Below are 18,312 nucleotides of genomic sequence, written 5' to 3' on the forward strand. Positions count from 1 at the left end.
TTTTTAGTTTGACTGGATCTGAATGAGTAGGGTGTGTGTGTGTGTGTATGTGTCTGTGAGATAGAGAGACAGAGAGAGAGAGAGAGAGAGAGAGAGAGAGAGAGAGAGAGAGAGAGAGAGAGAGAGAGAGAGAGAGAGAGAGAGAGAGAGAGAGAGAGAGAGAGAGAGAGAGAGAGAGAGAGAGAGAGAGAGAGAGAGAGAGAGAGAGAGAGAGAGAGAGAGAGAGAGAGAGAGAGAGAGAGAGAGAGAGAGAGAGAGCTTCACAGATCAATTCTACACTCGGCGCGGCAAACACAGCGCGACATCGCACGGGCGGCATGCCGTGTCCTTTTCAGGCACCTCATGTTAAAGGGAGGAAGGATCCTGGCTTATAATGTCATGAAGATAAACAACTCAATCTTGGTTCTATCTAAAGCCGGTATTTCAATGGAGAGGCACTGGGTATATATAGTGCCAAAGCAAAGGGGACATTTAGCCGACTAGTTGCACTTGGTGATATATGCTGGATTTAATTTTGCGTCCATGGCATGAACTCTTTGGTATATTATACGCAACAACGCAAGTATATACTTTTCATGGACAATGAAGACCAGTCGCAAGTGCAGAGCACTGTTCTCCGTGGGTTTGAACTTTTTCGCCCTGCTCTTCTCAATAACTGCGTTTATAACAACGTACTGGTGTGTCGGCACACAGAGAGTCCCCAAGCCAAAGTGCAGCAGACTGCGGACGCACAATTGCATCGATTACGGAGTCAACGAAACGGACCCAAATAAAGTGGTGTACAGTTGGGAGACGGGCGACGACAGGTTTCTCTTCAGGCAGTTCCACACCGGGATCTGGTTGTCATGTGAAGAAAACATCCTCGATGAAAGTAAGAGCATAACGTGTGCATGTGCGTGCGTGCGTGTGTGTGTGTGTGTCACAGTGTGTGTGTGTGCACGCATGTATTTGCACCTATCCCCATGGACGCGCCCCTTATTGGGCTATTTGGCTGTATACTTCATAATTACATAATATAATGGCTATAGGCTACATTGGTTATTTCATATTGCATAAATTACCAGTCATGGATTCATGGATGAAAATGGAAAAACGACACCAACTATGCTATTGAATTGATTGATTGATTGATTGCTTGATTGATTGATTGATTGATTGATTGGAAATTGTATTAACAGATTGCAGAATGGGTACAATACAGTACGCGGCGTGAAGCCTTTTTACAACGCATCCGCGTTTCCGGGTTCCCGTTTTGCGCTCTGATTGGCCAGGTCATGTGACATGAGCGCCAATCGTGGGGCAAGTTTCTAGGCACTCGAAGTTGGTTAAGGTTAGAGTTTGTCTTAGAGCGTGATGGCAAGTTCTTTCGCCGGTTAAGCTTAGGCACTCTTTCGAAGTTGGTTAAGGTTAGAGTTTGTCTTAGAGCAGGGCTATAGAACGCCAGGTAGTTTGCAGGCTGTTCGACGCGGAAATGGGCAAACACGCTATTGGGCGCACATGTCACATGACCTGGCCAATCAGAGCGCCGGAAACGCGGATGCGTTGTAAAAAGGCTACACGCATACAGTACAGCTCAATACACACAATTGTTAAGGGGATGCAGACCAGAGAAAGACTTTCGTCTTGTTTACATCAGGGTCCCCCATTTTCAATTCATCATAACATACAAGATATACATGCCATACAGATAGACAGTACTCTATACATTTATGACATACCAGATTTACAAATACAGTACAAGGCAAGCTACACTACAACTAATGGGAACATAGTGTTTACTTTATATATGGTTTTATGTCAGGAATGGAGGTAGGTGAATTCCAATGGGTGAAGGCAATCACAGAGACGGAGAGTGTTTACTCTTGAACAGGTTCGACTTTAATAGTAAGAACACAGAGTAAATTCTAAATAGCACAGGCAGGAATAAGGTAAATAGGAGCTTATTGGAGGTCCAGAGTTGAACCGTCCGCGTTATCCCTGAACGCAATTAGTGAAGACCTGACAATGAACAAGCAGAAGACAGGTAGTTTACATAGACACCAAATACCAACATTCCACACACACCCCCGTGACAGCCAATCAGGAACCACCCCTAAGTGACAGCACTAATTGACAGGGAAAGGACAGGTGACAAGCCCAGTGACATATGCCAGGAATGTGGGTGGTCACCGACCTCAGTCGGTGTCCAGAACGTAACAGTACCCTCCCCCGACGAACGGCACCAGACGTTCACCTAGGGGCCTCGGGATTCAGCCGCCGGAAATCAACGATCAGGCTGGGATCTAAAATATCCCTTTGAGGCACCCAAGAACGCTCTTCTATCCCGTACCCCTCCCAATCCACCAAAAACTGAAACCCCCTACCCCTCCGCCTACAACCCAGTATCCTCCGCACCGTGTAAATGGGTTGACCGCCAATAAACCGGGGCGGAGGAACCACAGGCAGTGGCGGGGCCAAGGGCGATGAGAGGAATGGCTTCAACAGGGACACATGAAACGTCGGATGAACCCTCATAGAGCTCGGAAGTCGTAGCTTGTAAGCCACTGGATTAACCCGATGAATCACTTTAAATGGTCCTATAAAGCGAGGAGCCAGCTTCTTGGATTCCACCCGGAGAGGGAGATCCCGGGTGGAAAGCCAAACCCGCTGCCCTGGACGGTAAACTGGAGCCGGACGACGCTTACGGTTAGCTTGCCGTTGGGTACTAACCGAAACCTTCTGTAGCGCCTTCCGAACCTGTTTCCACGTCCTGCGACAGCGAGCCACATGTGCCTGGGCCGAGGGCACCTCCGCCTCCTGCTCCTGCTCGGGAAACAGAGGAGGTTGAAAACCATACTGGCACTGAAAGGGAGACATACCGGTAGAAGAGGAGAGAAGGGTATTACGCGCGTACTCAGCCCAAGCCAACCTCCTACTCCACGTTGCCGGACTACCGGCAACGTAACATCTCAAGACCCCCTCCAAATCCTGGTTGACCCGCTCCGTCTGCCCGTTCGACTGCGGATGGAACCCAGACGACAGACTGACAGAGGCGCCGAGGCCGGCGGCAAACGCCTTCCAGAACCTGGAGGCGAACTGAGGACCCCGGTCCGACACGATATCCACTGGCAGCCCGTGGACCCGAAAGACATGCTATATAACTAAATCAGCAGTCTCCCGGGCCGATGGAAGCTTGGGGAGAGGGACAAAGTGAGCCGCCTTAGAGAACCGATCCACCACCACCAAAATGGTGGTGAACCCGTCCGAAAGGGGAAGACCAGAAATAAAGTCCAGAGATATGTGTGACCAGGGTCGTTTAGGAATAGGAAGTGGTCGGAGGAGACCCGCCGGTGCCCGTCGAGAGGTCTTACTACGTGCGCACACCGGACAGGCCGCCACAAAGGAACGCGTATCCCCCTCCACTGTCGGCCACCAGAACCTCCTACGGATAAATTCCAGGGTCCTGGTTGCCCCTGGGTGGCTGGTGAGGGATGACGCATGCGCCACCTTGGGAACATACGACCGTCCCGGAGGACCCCCACCTGGATCGGGCTCCCGCGTTAGCGCCGACCTTACCACCCTCTCTATGCCCCAAGACACGGGTGCCAAAATCAAGGCCGGTGGAATAATGGGATGGGGCTGCTCCTCCCGACCAGGAAGATCAAACTGGCGCGACAAAGCGTCAGGTTTGATATTCTTGGAGCCGGGTCTATAGGAGATGGTAAATCGAAATCGTGTGAAGAACAACGTCCACCTGGCCTGGCGAGCGTTAAGGCGTTTAGCCCCTTGGATGTAAGCCAAGTTCTTATGATCAGTCCAAACAATGAAAGGATGTGTCGCCCCCTCTAACCAATGTCTCCACTCCTCCAGTGCCAATTTGATCGCCAATAACTCCCGATTACCCACGTCGTAATTACGCTCGGCTGGTGACAGACGGCGAGAAAAAAAAGCACACGGGTGCACTTTCCCATCCTTTAAGCATCTCTGAGAGAGCACCCCCCCCCACCGCGATGTCAGAGGCATCCACCTCCACAATGAACGGAACCTCTGCGTCATGGCGGATCAATACAGGAGCGGATGTAAAACGACGTTTAAGATTGCAGAAGGCCGACTCAGCCCTAGGCGACCATTCAAAGCCAGGGAGAGAGGCCTTAGTGAGAGCTGTTAATGGATTGGCTAAGGCGCTAAAGTTGCGAATAAAGCGCCTGTAAAAATTTGCAAAGCCCAAAAACCGTTGTAACCCCTTGAGCGACGAAGGCCGTGGCCAGTCCAAAACTGCACTCACCTTGGCTGGATCCATGCGCAGATCGCCCTTCGTCAACACAAAGCCCAGGAAGGACACGGTGTCCGTGTGAAACACACACTTCTCAGCCTTAACGAATAGTTGATGCTTGAGGAGACGGTCTAGCACCTCCCGAACGTGCATTTGGTGTTGCACCATATCGCGAGAAAAAATCAGGATATCATCTAAGTAGACAAACACCGACACCCCAATCAAGTCTCGCAGCACGTCGTTAACCAGGGCTTGGAAGACTGCCGGAGCATTAGCCAAACCAAAGGGCATGACCAAATACTCATAGTGCCCATTGGGTGTGTTAAATGCAGTCTTCCACTCGTCTCCCTCTCTAATCCTGACCAGATTGTATGCATTACGTAAGTCAAGTTTAGAAAAGACCTGTGCCCCCTGTAAGCACTCAAAGGCCGTGTCCATGAGAGGTAAAGGATATCGGTTCTTGATGGAAACGTCATTCAATCCCCTATAATCAATGCATGGGCGCTGATCCCCATCTTTCTTATCAACAAAGAAGAAGCCAACGCCGGCAGGGGAAGTGGACGGGCCCCGCAAGCAATGCCTCCTCTATGTAGGTGTTCATGGCCAAGGTTTCGGGGCGTGAGAGAGAGAACATTCGCCCGCGAGGCGGGGAGGTACCGGGTAGAAGATTAATGGGACAGTCGTATGATCTATGAGGCGGAAGTGCTTTAGCACGCGTCTTGCTAAAAACGTCCGCCAGGTCCCAATAGATCTCAGGCACCCCTATCAAATCGGGATTAGAGGGTAGATCAGAATCTGCCACGCTCCCCACTATCCTGGAGAAAGAGGGAGGAGACAAAAGGGAAGAGGGGGGGGAAGACAAGGGTTTGGGCAAACTCCCGCTGACGATCGATTTGACATCGGCCGCCGTTGAGAGTTCGCCCGTGCTCCAATTAATTATATGAACACATGACAACAACCAGGGATGACCCAACACCATGACAGAATAGGGGTAAAAGATGACAAAAAATTGAACCCATTCCCACTCCCCACCCGCCACCCGGATGTGTAAAGGAACAGTGCGCTGGGTGACGCTCCCACTGCCCAGGGGCCGACCGTCCAGGGCGTAAACCGGTAAGGGAACCCCTAAATCCTCCACTGGGGTTCCCCACTCCTTCACCAATCCCACGTGAATAAAATTGCCCGCCGCCCCTGAGTCAATGAGAGCCTTAGTTCCCCTAATGTCACCCCCACAGTTGATCGCCACCTCAACTGTACAAGCAAAACTGTACATTGGAATATTGACAACCATACTAGCATCAGTCTCATGTACAATGTGTACTACAAATAGGTACATATTACATATTCTTCATGGTGATTGCCAGACCTATTTACAATGTATACGTATTACAAATAGGTACATACGGTATATTACAACTATTTACGTTTTCAGCTCCTGCAGACATTGTATTTATTTAATTCTGGAGCAGGTAAGGAGGGGTGAACAGTTGAACTCTGTTGGAGGGCTGCTATCCACGGTGCTGGACATGCTGGTCATTGTACATTAGACTTGGGCTGTCATGAGATATTTTCTGCATGAGCATATTGTTTGATGTAATATACTGTATGTACTGTAATACGTACACATTGTACATAAGCCTGCCGTTATTGCGTGAAGAATATGCAATATATGTACCTATTTGTAATATGTGCACATTGTATATAACACTGACTGACTCATTCAGAACGCAGCGCCCGCCCGCCTGATCTCAAACCTACCGGAGTCGGCCCATGTCACCCCACTTCTTAGGGACCTGCACTGGCTCCCCATTGCTGCACGAATCCGCTTCAAGGACCTCGACCTGGCATACCGTGCGGCAAAGGGAACCGCTCCAGCCTACCTCCGGTCAATGGTCTCCAACTACACGCCCTGTCAAGACCCCTACGCTCTGCATCTTCTGGCCGCCTCATACCTACTCCTATCCAAGCTCCGGGAGGGTCATCAAAGAGAAGTCACCTATTCTCAGTCCTTGACCTGCAATGGTGGAATGAACTACTCACCCCAGTTAGGACAGCCGAAACCCGTCCAATCTTTCGCCGTCGACTAAAGACGCACTTCTTCAACCATTATCTGAAATAAAAAAAAAAAAAAAATCTAACCCTAACTAACCTTACTGTCATGCACTTTTCCTAATAAACTAACCTACACTGTAGCACTCAACACTTTGATGAACATTGTTACTCAGCTGATAGAGTTGTGCCCTTCCTGATGACTTGTCGTACAGAACTTGTAAGTCGCTTTGGATAAAAGCATCAGCTAAATGACTAAATGTAAATGTAAATGACTCTATCACCGTGAAGTCAAGCCACGTATGATGACGTATACAGCATGAGTGACCCAACGGAAAAAAGGACCCCAGTCAAATTGTGTAGCTACGGTGCCCTCGCTAGGGGAGCAGGATATAAGGTTGTCAAAGTTATCGCGTTATTAATGCGTTAACGCAAAATTATTTGACCGCCACTATTTCTAAAGTTTAACGATAAATATATATATTTTTTTACTAGACTTCACTCAGGTGTATTATTGATACTCTCATTGATACTAGGTTTGTTTCTGACTCAAAGTGTGTGTGTGTGAGAGAGAGAGAGAGAGAGAGAGAGAGAGAAAGAGAGAGAGAGAGAGAGAGAGAGAGAGAGAGAGAGAGAGAGAGAGAGAGAGAGAGAGAGAGAGAGAGAGAGAGAGAGCGAGAGAGAGCTTCACAGAGAGAGATGAGGAAGGGGCAAAAGAGAAAGATCTGGGAGTGTGTGTGAGAGAGAGAGGGTGGGGGGCGGGGGGTGCGAGTCCTCAGCCCTTGTGTGAGTAAATGTAACAAGTTCCTAACTTTTTCTTTCGGCTATTATTTCATGCATACTTTATTCATTGTTTTAAATTATTATTTTATTTTAAGTTATTTTGTTTGTTTAGAATTTTATGCAAATTTGCAATGCATGAGGATCATCCTTTTGTGTTAAATGGCTGCTTAAACAAAAAAATTCCGATGAATAGTTCAAGTGTAAAGTTCAACACACTACTGTGTTAGTAATCATTACTATGTAATGTTACAGTTAGTAAATTGGTATGCCCATCTGCTATTTTTTTTGTTGGGCTTTTTTTTTTTTTATTATTACAATGCAGTTTACACATCTGAGTTACTTGAAGATTCTGGACAGTATTTCTCATTGTGGCAATAAATAAACATGCATTTTTTGCATAAAGCAAGCATTTGTCGACTCTCATGTTGATAAGAGTATTAACACTTGAAAAATATCAGTTTAAGGTAGATTTAGAACAGATAAAAAATACGTGATTCATTTGCGATTAATAGCTGGTTAACTATGGACAATCATGCGATTAATCAGATTAAATATTTTAATCGATTGACAGCCTTAAATTCAATATGACCTGTTAAAAAAGGACGGTATTCATTCAAATGGAGGTAAAGCAATTTATTTCTGATCCTGTGTCTGCTGCATCTCAGAGTTCCCGTGTTATTCCCTGTAATTCTGCTCTGGACCAGACTGAATGCTTATCCGAGTTTTACTCTATTCTGTCTAAATAATCCTTATACGTTTAAGACCAGAAAAGGCTTAGATTGATTAATTTGGACATTAGAAGTCTTTTCCGGGGCGACTGGGTAGTGAAGAGGTCTAATCACTTGTGCGTCTTGTCAGTGTAGAGGTCTAATCACTGGTGTGTCTGGGTAGGGTAGAGGTCTAATCACTGGTGCGTCACTCTGGGTAGTGTAGAGGTCTAATCACAGTGCGTCTGGGTAGTGAAGAGGTCTAATCACTGGTGTGTCTGGGTAGTGTAGAGGTCTAATCACTGGTGTGTCTGGGTAGTGTAGAGGTCTAATCACTGGTGCGTCACTCTGGGTAGTGTAGAGGTCTAATCACAGTGCGTCTGGGTAGTGTAGAGGTCTAATCACTGGTGTGTCTGGGTAGTGTAGAGGTCTAATCACTGGTGCGTCACTCTGGGTAGTGTAGAGGTCTAATCACTGGTGCGTCACTCTGGGTAGTGTAGAGGTCTAATCACTGGTGCGTCACTCTGGGTAGTGTAGAGGTCTAATCACTGGAGCATCTGGGTAGTGTAGAGGTCTAATCACTGGTGCGTCACTCTGGGTAGTGTAGAGGTCTAATCACTGGTGCGTCTGGGTAGTGTAGAGCTCTAATCACTGGTGTGTCTGGGTAGTGTAGAGGTCTAATCACTGGTGTGTCTGGGTAGTGTAGAGGTCTAATCACTGGAGTGTCTGGGTAGTGTAGAGGTCTAATCACTGGTGTGTCTGGGTAGTGTAGAGGTCTAATCACTGGTGTGTCTGGGTAGTGTAGAGGTCTAAACACTGGTGCGTCACTCTGGGTAGTGTAGAGGTCTAATCACTGGTGCGTCTGGGTAGTGTAGAGGTCTAATCACTGGTGTGTCTGGGTAGTGTAGAGGTCTAATCACTGGTGTGTCTGGGTAGTGTAGAGATCTAATCACTGGAGCATCTGGGTAGTGTAGAGGTCTAATCACTGGTGTGTCACTCTGGGTAGTGTAGAGGTCTAATCACTGGTGCGTCACTCTGGGTAGTAGAGGTCTAATCACTGGTGTGTCACTCTGGGTAGTGTAGAGGTCTAATCACTGGAGCATCTGGGTAGTGTAGAGGTCTAATCACTGGAGCATCTGGGTAGTGTAGAGGTCTAATCACTGGTGCGTCACTCTGGGTAGTGTAGAGGTCTCATCACTGGTGTGTCTGGGTATTGAGGTCTAATCACTGGAGCATCTGGGTAGTGTAGAGGTCTAATCACTGGTGCGGCTGGGTAGTGTAGAGCAGCGGTTCTCAACAGGGGTGCCGCAGAGAGCTGCCAGGGGTGCCTTGAGATTTAATTTAATTTTTTTTTTTTTTTTATTTTTTTTTGATTACAGAAAATTATCACTAAAGTGCTATCTGTTGCAGCTGCACTGTTTTCCATGAAAATACCATATTTGGATATGTTTGACCACTCTGGATAAAAAAAACCTTTACAGACAACATTGAGACAAAGCTTCCTGACACATCTCCATCCAAACTCTTGGAAGAACTCATTGAAATCTCATCTGATACCACCTGGAGAGCTTGTTTCAGAGTGTGGTGCTGAGTACCAAGTATCTCATGATGCAGCAGTTAAGGTGTTGTTGATACCATTCAGCATCACATATCTGTGTGAAGCTGGCTTTTCATCCATGACAGCTCTGAAAACAAAATGTAGGTCGCATTGAGCTAGACATGTCCACTGAGTGAACGAGTGCTTATTTTCTGTATTTATTTATATTTTTTGAGAAATGGTAACTTGGTGATCCTTTTCTGTATTTAAAAAAAAATACATGATTTTCAGTTTTTGAGAAATGGTCACACTTATCCAAATATGCTATTTTTATGGAAAAGTGTGCAGCTGCAACAGATAGCACTTTAGTGATAATTTTCTGTAATTTTATTTAAAGAAATATGCTATTTGATTTACTACTACAAGCAGTGTAATGTCAACAGTACTAAGCCATTTAGACCTGAAACACCTGTTAATAGTGCATTATATAGCATGCATATACACACAAATGTGTTTCCCCGTTTCTTAAATAAACATTATTTTGAAAGCAAGCACTTTTGTCATCATTGTAGCAAAAAAGACAGGACCGGAAAAGTCTTTATCGTATGTAGGGGTGCCCTGGAATATTTTATTAAACACAGGGGTGCCTTGGCAGCAGAAAGGTTGAGAACCCCTGGTGTAGAGGTCTAATTACTGGTGTGTCTGGGTAGTGTAGAGGTCTAATCACTGGTGTGTCTGGGTAGTGTAGAGGTCTAATCACTGTTGTATCTGGGTATAGAGGTCTAAGCAAGCACTGGAGCATCTGGGTAGTGTAGAGGTCTAATCAGTCATCTACCACCACAGGGATCCGTGTTCAAACAGCGATACCTCCGGCATGGTCAGTTGTCCCTATTAACACAATTGGCAGTGTTCGCGGGTGGAAGTCCTCGTCGTTGCAACAATGACTCCTACTGGTTGGTCGGGGCATCTGTTCAGCAGGGAGGGGATTTGGCGGAGATAGCATGGACCTCCATGCATGTTACGGCTGTTACGCTCTCCCAGTGAAACTCCTACTGTAGCTGTCAGGTGAAAATAAGGACTGTATCGGGGGCAGCTACGTGGCGTAGTGGGCAAGGCGCTCGCCACGAATGCGGAGACGCTGGGCTCGCCTGTTCGAGCCCAGCGCTCCACATTGCTTTCAGTTTAGCTGGTCGTTCATACTAATACACATTGGCCGTATTAGGGGGTGGGAAACTGATGGGTGGGGATCGGGCGTTGTGGACAGCGACTCCTACAGGTCGGTTGGTGCGCCTGCGCAGTAGAATCAGGAAGTGTCGGGGGCAGCATGAGCCTCCCACGCGTTACTCCTCGCCACTGAGAGATCGAGCTGCGCAGGTGAAAAGATGCGACTGCTGTTACCTCAAGTACCGGAGGGGACTTGTGCTATGTATGACTTAGTCCACATTGCAGCCGGCTTGTGGGAGGCAAGAAACAGCGTTCGTGACAGGGGAGGGTTGAATTGGATGATACGAAATTGGGATGGGAGAAAATATAGAAAATGGGAGAAAAAGTGTATAAAAAAAAGGGACTGTATCGGAGGAGGCATGTATTAGTCTACACCCTCCCCAGAACAACAGTGGCAATGACCAGGAGGGAATTGGCGTAACAACACAATTGGGGGATGGGAGAAACAGATGAAAAGGCAAAGCAATTGTATTTTCCAGCATCACAAAACTGATCACTTGAATATATTAGTCTCTCAAGCAGATCTAGTTATTTTTGGCTCATTCAGAAACATGGTGGTTTTTATATTTCTGCTTTACATCTTGTTACCATGCCTACATGTTTTGAATGTATTGCACTAAAGATAGATTGTGGGTCTAACAATTCCTTTGTTGTGATTGGGATTTATATACCTCTATAAGCTGATGCTAAAGTCTATTGATCACTTGGCACTCTTATAATAATAATAATAATAATAATAATAATAATAATAATAATAATAATAATAATAATAATAATAATAATAATAATAATAATAATAATAATAATAATAATAATAATAATAATAATAATAGATTGAATTATTATATATATATTATATATAATAATATATATATATATATAATATATATATATATAATATATATATACTAATTCGGAAAGTATAGTTTTGGGAGATTTTAACATTAATTGGTTGACTAATGCTCATCTACACCTTTTTATTTCCCCTACTGTTTACTTCTATTCTATTCTATTGTCCTGTAACTGATATTACTTATTACTTACACTTATTGTTTTTTTTTTTATTCCTGCCTATACCTGTTACAGTTAGGTAGGTGTGTTGGAGCCAGGTGCAGTGCAGGACGGATAGACGAGAGGCAGGTGTTGATTCTCAAACAAAATGTTACTTATTTATTGTTTGAAATATCCAAAAGGCATACGCGCCGACAACGGCGCACAAACAAAATGGGAGAATACTCTAGTCTCCAAAAGAGGGAAAGCAAAGGGGAGAAAACACTGTCTCCAAAACACGTTATCGCACAAAGACATAAACTGAACTGTATGGCAAAATGGGGAAAGCAAAGGGGAGAAAACACTGTCTCCAAAACATAGCACAAAACAAAACACGTCGGGCGACGGTGCTACATAAGCACATAAAAAGGTTATACAAACGATAATGCAGGCACGGTAAATACTATCAACAATGAACTAACTTATCCTACATGGCAGGAGCGATAAGCGTTTACTCACAACGGTGTACTCACAGGTAGGTTCAGTGATTGACTGACAATCTAAACAGTAACCAGGAAGAGCATATAAAGCCAACCTAACTAGATACACCAGGTACCAGTTGTTGGATAATCCTGTTTATCAGCCAGTAATCTCTCCCGTGAAGTCTGCGTTGTGTTGTTTATATCTTACTCATCGTACTGGCTGATACACGATATCTCTTCCCCGGTAATGCATTCGACTCAGAAGAAAAACTACACACTGGAAACGTGGTACCTTTCCTTGGAACGTTATGGTTATTTCCATAAAAACATAAAACATTTACATTTACATTTAGTCATTTAGCTGACGCTTTTATCCAAAGCGACTTACAAGTTCTGTACGACAAGTCATCAGGAAGGGCACAACTCTATCAGCTGAGTAACAATGTTCATCAAAGTGTTGAGTGCTACAGTGTAGGTTAGTTTATTAGGACAAGTGCATGACAGTAAGGTTAGTTAGAGTTAGATTTGATTTTTTCTTTTCTTTTTTTTTATTATTTCAGATAATGGTTGAAGAAGTGCGTCTTTAGTCGACGGCGAAAGATTGGGGTGGGTAGTTCATTCCACCATTGTGGGGCAAGGACTGAGAATAGGCGACTTCTCTTTGATGACCCTCCCGGAGCTCGGATAGGAGTAGGTCTGAGGCGGCCAGAAGATGCAGAGCGTAGGGGTCTTGAGGGTGTGTAGTTAGAGACCATTGCCCGGAGGTAGGCAGGAACGGTTCCCTTTGCTGCACGGTATGCCAGGTAGAGGGCCTTGAAGCGGATTCGTGCAGCAATGGGGAGCCAGTGCAGGTCCCTAAGAAGTGGGGTGACATGGGCCGACTTCGGTAGGTTTGAGATCAGGCGAGCCGCTGCGTTCTGAATGAGTTGAAGAGGCTTGGTGGCAGTGGCCGGGAGGCCAGCAAGCAGTGCGTTGCAGTAGTCGAGGTGGGAGATGACTGTTGATTGGACGAGGAGTTGGGTGGCTTCTTTTGTCAGGAAGGGGCGGATCCTTCTGACGTTGCTCAGGATGAATCTGCAGGTTCTGGTTGTCGCTGCGATGTGAGCAGAGAAGTTCAACTGGTCGTCGAGGACAACACCAAGGTTCTTGGCGGTCGGGGACGCGGTCACAGCTGCATTCTCAACTGTGATGGAAAGGTCGGTCAGGGGGGAGGATTTGGCCGGCAGGTGGAGCAATTCTGTTTTGCTTAGGTTCAGTTTGAGGTGGTTGGTCGTCATCCAGGCGGAGATGTCAGACAGACAGGCCGAGATCCGCTCAGAGACGTGGATATCTGAGGGAGGGAAGGAGAGGAAGAGTTGAGTATCATCGGCATAACAATGATACGAGAAGCCATGAGACGTGATAATGTTACCCAGTGATTTAGTGTAGAGGGAGAAGAGAAGGGGTCCTAGGACCGAGCCCTGGGGGACACACGTCCGCAGGGGGGCGGGTGGCCGACAGGGTCCCTCTCCATGACACTTGGTAGGAGCGGCAATTGAGGTATGATGTCAGCCATGTCAGTGCAGAGCCAGCCACTCCCATTCCTGCCAGGGCCGCGAGGAGGATCTGATGGTTGACTGTGTCGAAGGCTGCAGATAGATCTATGAGAATCAGGACAGAGGAGAGGCCTTTTGCTAGGTGAAGTGCCTCTGTGACCGCAATGAGGGCCGAGTCTTTTTCCATCTGTACAAGATGGAAACCGTTCTGAAAAGTCTTTGAAAAGTCTAAATTCATTATTCTAATGATCTCTCTCTCTCTATCAGCCCGGTGGTTGTCGCGGCCTAGTGCTATCCAAAAGCCTTCCCTGTTAGCTGAAGCTAACTCGTGGCAACCGGAGGGTGGGGGCTACGTGTCAGCTTCCCTTCCCACACCCTCCAGCTCCTGAGGTCTCTCTGTCTATGTGTCTACGTTTTCGTTTCTTAGTCTGAGTCAAACCGGAAAAACTCCCCGCTATAAGGTATAGTCCTTAGCAAAGGCTGATAGCCCATAGCAACCGCGCAATGCATCTACGTCTCCTGTCACCTATGACTCAAATCTTCCCCTACCAGCGGCTTGCCTAGCCCCCTAGCAACCCACCCTATCTCATCACTATAGCAACGGCTTCTCTGTTGATATTAACTCCCCTCTCTAGCCGACCAGCTATCTCGGTTGATGCAGCCGACGACCTTGGCACTCCCACACCCTGCTCTATGGCTCTATCCCCGTCTAACTTGGAAACACACACACTGGAGGCACTGGCTGCCTCCACTTTAAGATCTATAGATCCGTCAGAGTAGATGCTGTCATCTACCGATATTTACATTATGTACACATTGAAAAACAAGTCGGATCTCACCCAATGAATGCAATCAGGGAAGATAGACAGGTTAATTACCATCAGGTAACTCTCGGGGTTTGCTCCCTGAGGAGAGCAAAATTCCAAATGTTACAATATCTGTACCCCCCCCCCCCCTGTGCTGCTAGAACACCTGTATTTCCCCCAAGGGGACCAATAAAGGAATATCCTATCTTATCCTATCTTATCTTACCTTACCTTACTTTATTTTATTTTATCTTATCTTATCTTATCTTATCTTATCTTATCCTATCTTATCTTACCTTATCGTATGTTATTTTCATCTAGCCTCGATTTATCTTTAATATCTTTAACCCTTTAATATCTAGTATCTACTCTAATTGATTACATATTTTCTAATAGGAATGACAAAATTATTGGAAGAGGTGTTTTCAATTTAGGGATTAGTGATCACCGCCTTATTGTATGTATTAAGAAGACACATCTGAAGAGAACTTCATCATAAATTATAATTAAGAGAACAGTTGTAGACAGTTGTTTAGTACAAGTTAGATATGTTCTGGCCTAAATAGATACTTTGTAGCAGCTGGCCAAAGAATATTGAATCCCCCTCTACTGACATTGGGTCTCATTCTCCAACGGACTTATGACAAGAAATTTGCTCTCAGGGCCATTTGAGACATTTTAGGGCCGGTTGTGGGATTCCCCAACCGTCCCTAAGATTGGATTCGGCCGTGACTGAGAGCAGGATTTACGAGTGCTGAGTAGCACACTTAACTTGACAGACTGTGTGCTCCGTGTTCTTAATGGCTTTATTTGGGACGAATCATAGTGATCCCTTCATGTCAACCCTACAGGCCTCCTTGGAATGAATGAATTAATCATAATTTAAATAAATATGACAATATTTTTTTTAATTCATTGTTTTGTATTTCTAATGAAGTCCTCAAAAACAGCATTTTTCTACCTCAAGATCTTAAGCCGTTTTGAGCCTGGGCTCCTAAACCACTGCGCCGCCTGAACATTATCATGCAGCGGTGTCTCTCTGACATCACAAATCAGCACATTTTCAGATGACTCAGTTCAGTGAGGGTGAATATTGTGAGAGGAGAATTGGAAGAATGCGCCAATATGAGAATTAGAGACATAGACCATAAGTCCACATAGCTAGGAAACAATGCTAAACACTGAAAAAGGCCATTTATAAGATAGTTCCCCTTTAATTACTCAGATATTCCTAGGGCTGCAACGATTAGTCGACATAATCGACGACGTCGATCATAAAAACTCGTTGACGCAGAATTTTTGCATCGATGCATCATAAAAAAAAAATAATAATAATAATAAAAAAATTTATACTTTTTTTTTTTAACCACCTATCTTTGTGAAAGTGGCTTCTCAGCTCTGGTCCAGCTGAAGACAAAGCAGAGGAACAGATTGGACATTGAGCATGACCTCAGAGTTGCTTTGTCTACCATCACCCCAGACTTTGAGACTCTTGTCAGGAGCAAACAACATCCCCAGTTATCCCATTAGTTCCCTGGGATGTTAAGCTAAGAAGTCTGCTAAGAAGGATATATTATTTATTATTATTATTATTTTATTTCATTGTGTTTTTAGCCCTAGTTGCACTTTTGTTGCAACCCCAGTTATCCCATTAGTTCCCCCAAACTTACTGTCGGTCTGTTATGTTAAGCTAAGAAGTCTGCTAAGAGCCCGGAAAAGGAGCCGCGCCCACAGGAAGCAGAGATGGAGGGTGTGACAGAAATAATCGTTAGATTAGTCGACTAATCGAAAAAATTATCGACAGATTAGTCAACTACCAAAATAATCGTTAGTTGCAGCCCTAATTCAAACACAATTATGCAATTATTGTGAAATTATTGAAAATAATAATTATTTAATGCCTTCTGTATTTCTTATTTGTTACATATCTGTTTTATTGATTAATTATACATTTGAAAGAATGCAGGTTATAGCCATCATGCAATATATCCCATTGTACAATGGGACAGACATTTGTTTTATATAGCTATAACCTGCATTCTTTCAAATATATCATTAATCAATCAAACAGATATTGAAATACAGTATGTAGCCTACTACACCAACACTGCAAATGCCAGTGGATAAATAAATAAGAATTAAAGCTAATCGCATGGAAATAGACTGCATTAATATTCCATAAGTATTGTTGTGTGCGCCACACACACACACACACTGTATAGCCTATGTGTCTAATGAATGAATGGGCTTATATTATTCTAATTCTACTTGTTTCATTAGGATTTTGTAGATACTATATAATTATATGCTCTGCCCTATACATACAGTAAGTACAGTACACATAAGGCCGCCAGAGTCAGGCGTACCATCAGCGGACTGGTGGACTGTACTACGGGCAGCGCAGTATGTGCTCTCCTAATAAAACAAGTAATTCGAATAATATAAGCCTATACTGCGTTCATTCATTGCGCACATACTATACAGCTGCGGCAGGTGCACCACAAGCTGTATTATATATTTATGATGACAATACATTCATCTAATCTCATTTTGATCGGTCGCAAAGCGCTTCCGCATATCGGCCACCATTTTCACACGGCTGCATCATCATTGCATTCTAAGGAGCTGGACAGGTGTGTCTAACCATTGACTTTTTGCAACTTCATTTGCACATGACACAGAGCCTGTCCTTATAAGGAGCTCTCGGAGGCGTTGTTTGTATGCAAATGACCTAGACGGGAACGCGCGTTCATGTTTCTGAATGGTGACATTCCTCATCGCCGGCATCCCAGCTGTGATCATTTGAGCCACTTAAGACATCTTCCCCACGCGTTGGGGAATCAGAGTGAACTTCGATTCTGTCTCAGTCGGTTCCAAGATGGTTGCCCTAAGAGAAGTCTTTGGAAAATGTTGGAGAATGAGACCCATTGACTATCTGTTTATTAATAATAATCATGATTATGTACATACTTCAAATCATGCCTCTCATTTATCTTAGATCCCATCTCACTCAGTGGAGTTACTGAGGCTGAGAAGATTTGGATCTTTCTTTCCTTCATCTTTCTGCCCTACTAATTGCTGTAATAACTGCTCATGTCCTTGTTTAGCTAAAATCATAGTCTCTCTTGTTCCTTTTCAACTCAAGGAATTTCTCAATACAAGCTGTGTTCTGAGCTTGCATTAATCCAGGTTCAAGTCTATACACAGGGTCTATTTTAAAGGGGAACTCCAACATTTTGGGAAATTAGCTTATTTAACATCTTCCCTGGAGTTAGACAAGAAGATACCTTTTTTGTCTCTGTGCGTGCATTTAGCTTTGGGAACAGACGCTCCGTTAGCATAGCTTAGCTTCATCACTGGAAGTGAGGCAGGACAGTACCCTGACGTTCCCTACAGGTTTGTTGATATTCTCATTCCTTCAAAGGATCTGAACCGATTGAAGTTTATGGATACCATGACTTAAAATCCTCTTACCTTGACGATTAAAAGCCTCCCCAATTTAGAAAACAGTAATCCAATGGCTGGTATTGATAATATACTACTAACTACTGGACGCTCGGAGCTAACCGGAGCTAACGCAGAACAGGATGTGTAAAGCAAATATAATGACTTCCTTTCTGGGGTTTTCAAAATAAAAGTGACTTCCGGTTTAGCTGCAATATGTAGCGCACGCAATTGGTTACAGCTCCGCTCCCGTTATCGTTAATTTCGTTTAAAAACCTTATTTGGACAATACCAAAAGAGATTAAACCACATCGTATGTATTGATAAGACCTTCTACTAACTATATCAAAAGACAACATGGTTAAGGATAAGGAAAGGACGGGAAAGAAACAAGAAACGGCAAATCTAACGGCGCCGATTGAAACACGATCAAAGAAAATGACAGGCGACGCTGTGGCAGATCCGTTGGTGAGCCCCGACGCGGGGAATATAGAGGAGAATAC

General features: G+C 44.8%; 1 protein-coding gene across 1 annotated transcript in view; it reads left to right on the top strand.

Moving 5' to 3' along the window:
- Positions 1-582: 582 nt before the first annotated feature.
- LOC311231748 (germ cell-specific gene 1-like protein) overlaps positions 583-18,312 on the top strand; it is a gene marked incomplete at both ends in the record, with an annotated part of 98,975 nt that continues 81,245 nt past the window's right edge. Inside the window, one exon of the mRNA XM_084318371.1 lies at positions 583-871. Coding sequence (XP_084174497.1) covers positions 583-871 — 289 coding nt within the window. The remainder of the gene's footprint in view (positions 872-18,312) is intronic.

Source organism: Notolepis coatsorum (genome assembly GCF_963971535.1).
Source record: "Notolepis coatsorum genome assembly, chromosome: 7".
Classification (NCBI taxonomy): domain Eukaryota; kingdom Metazoa; phylum Chordata; class Actinopteri; order Aulopiformes; family Paralepididae; genus Notolepis; species Notolepis coatsorum.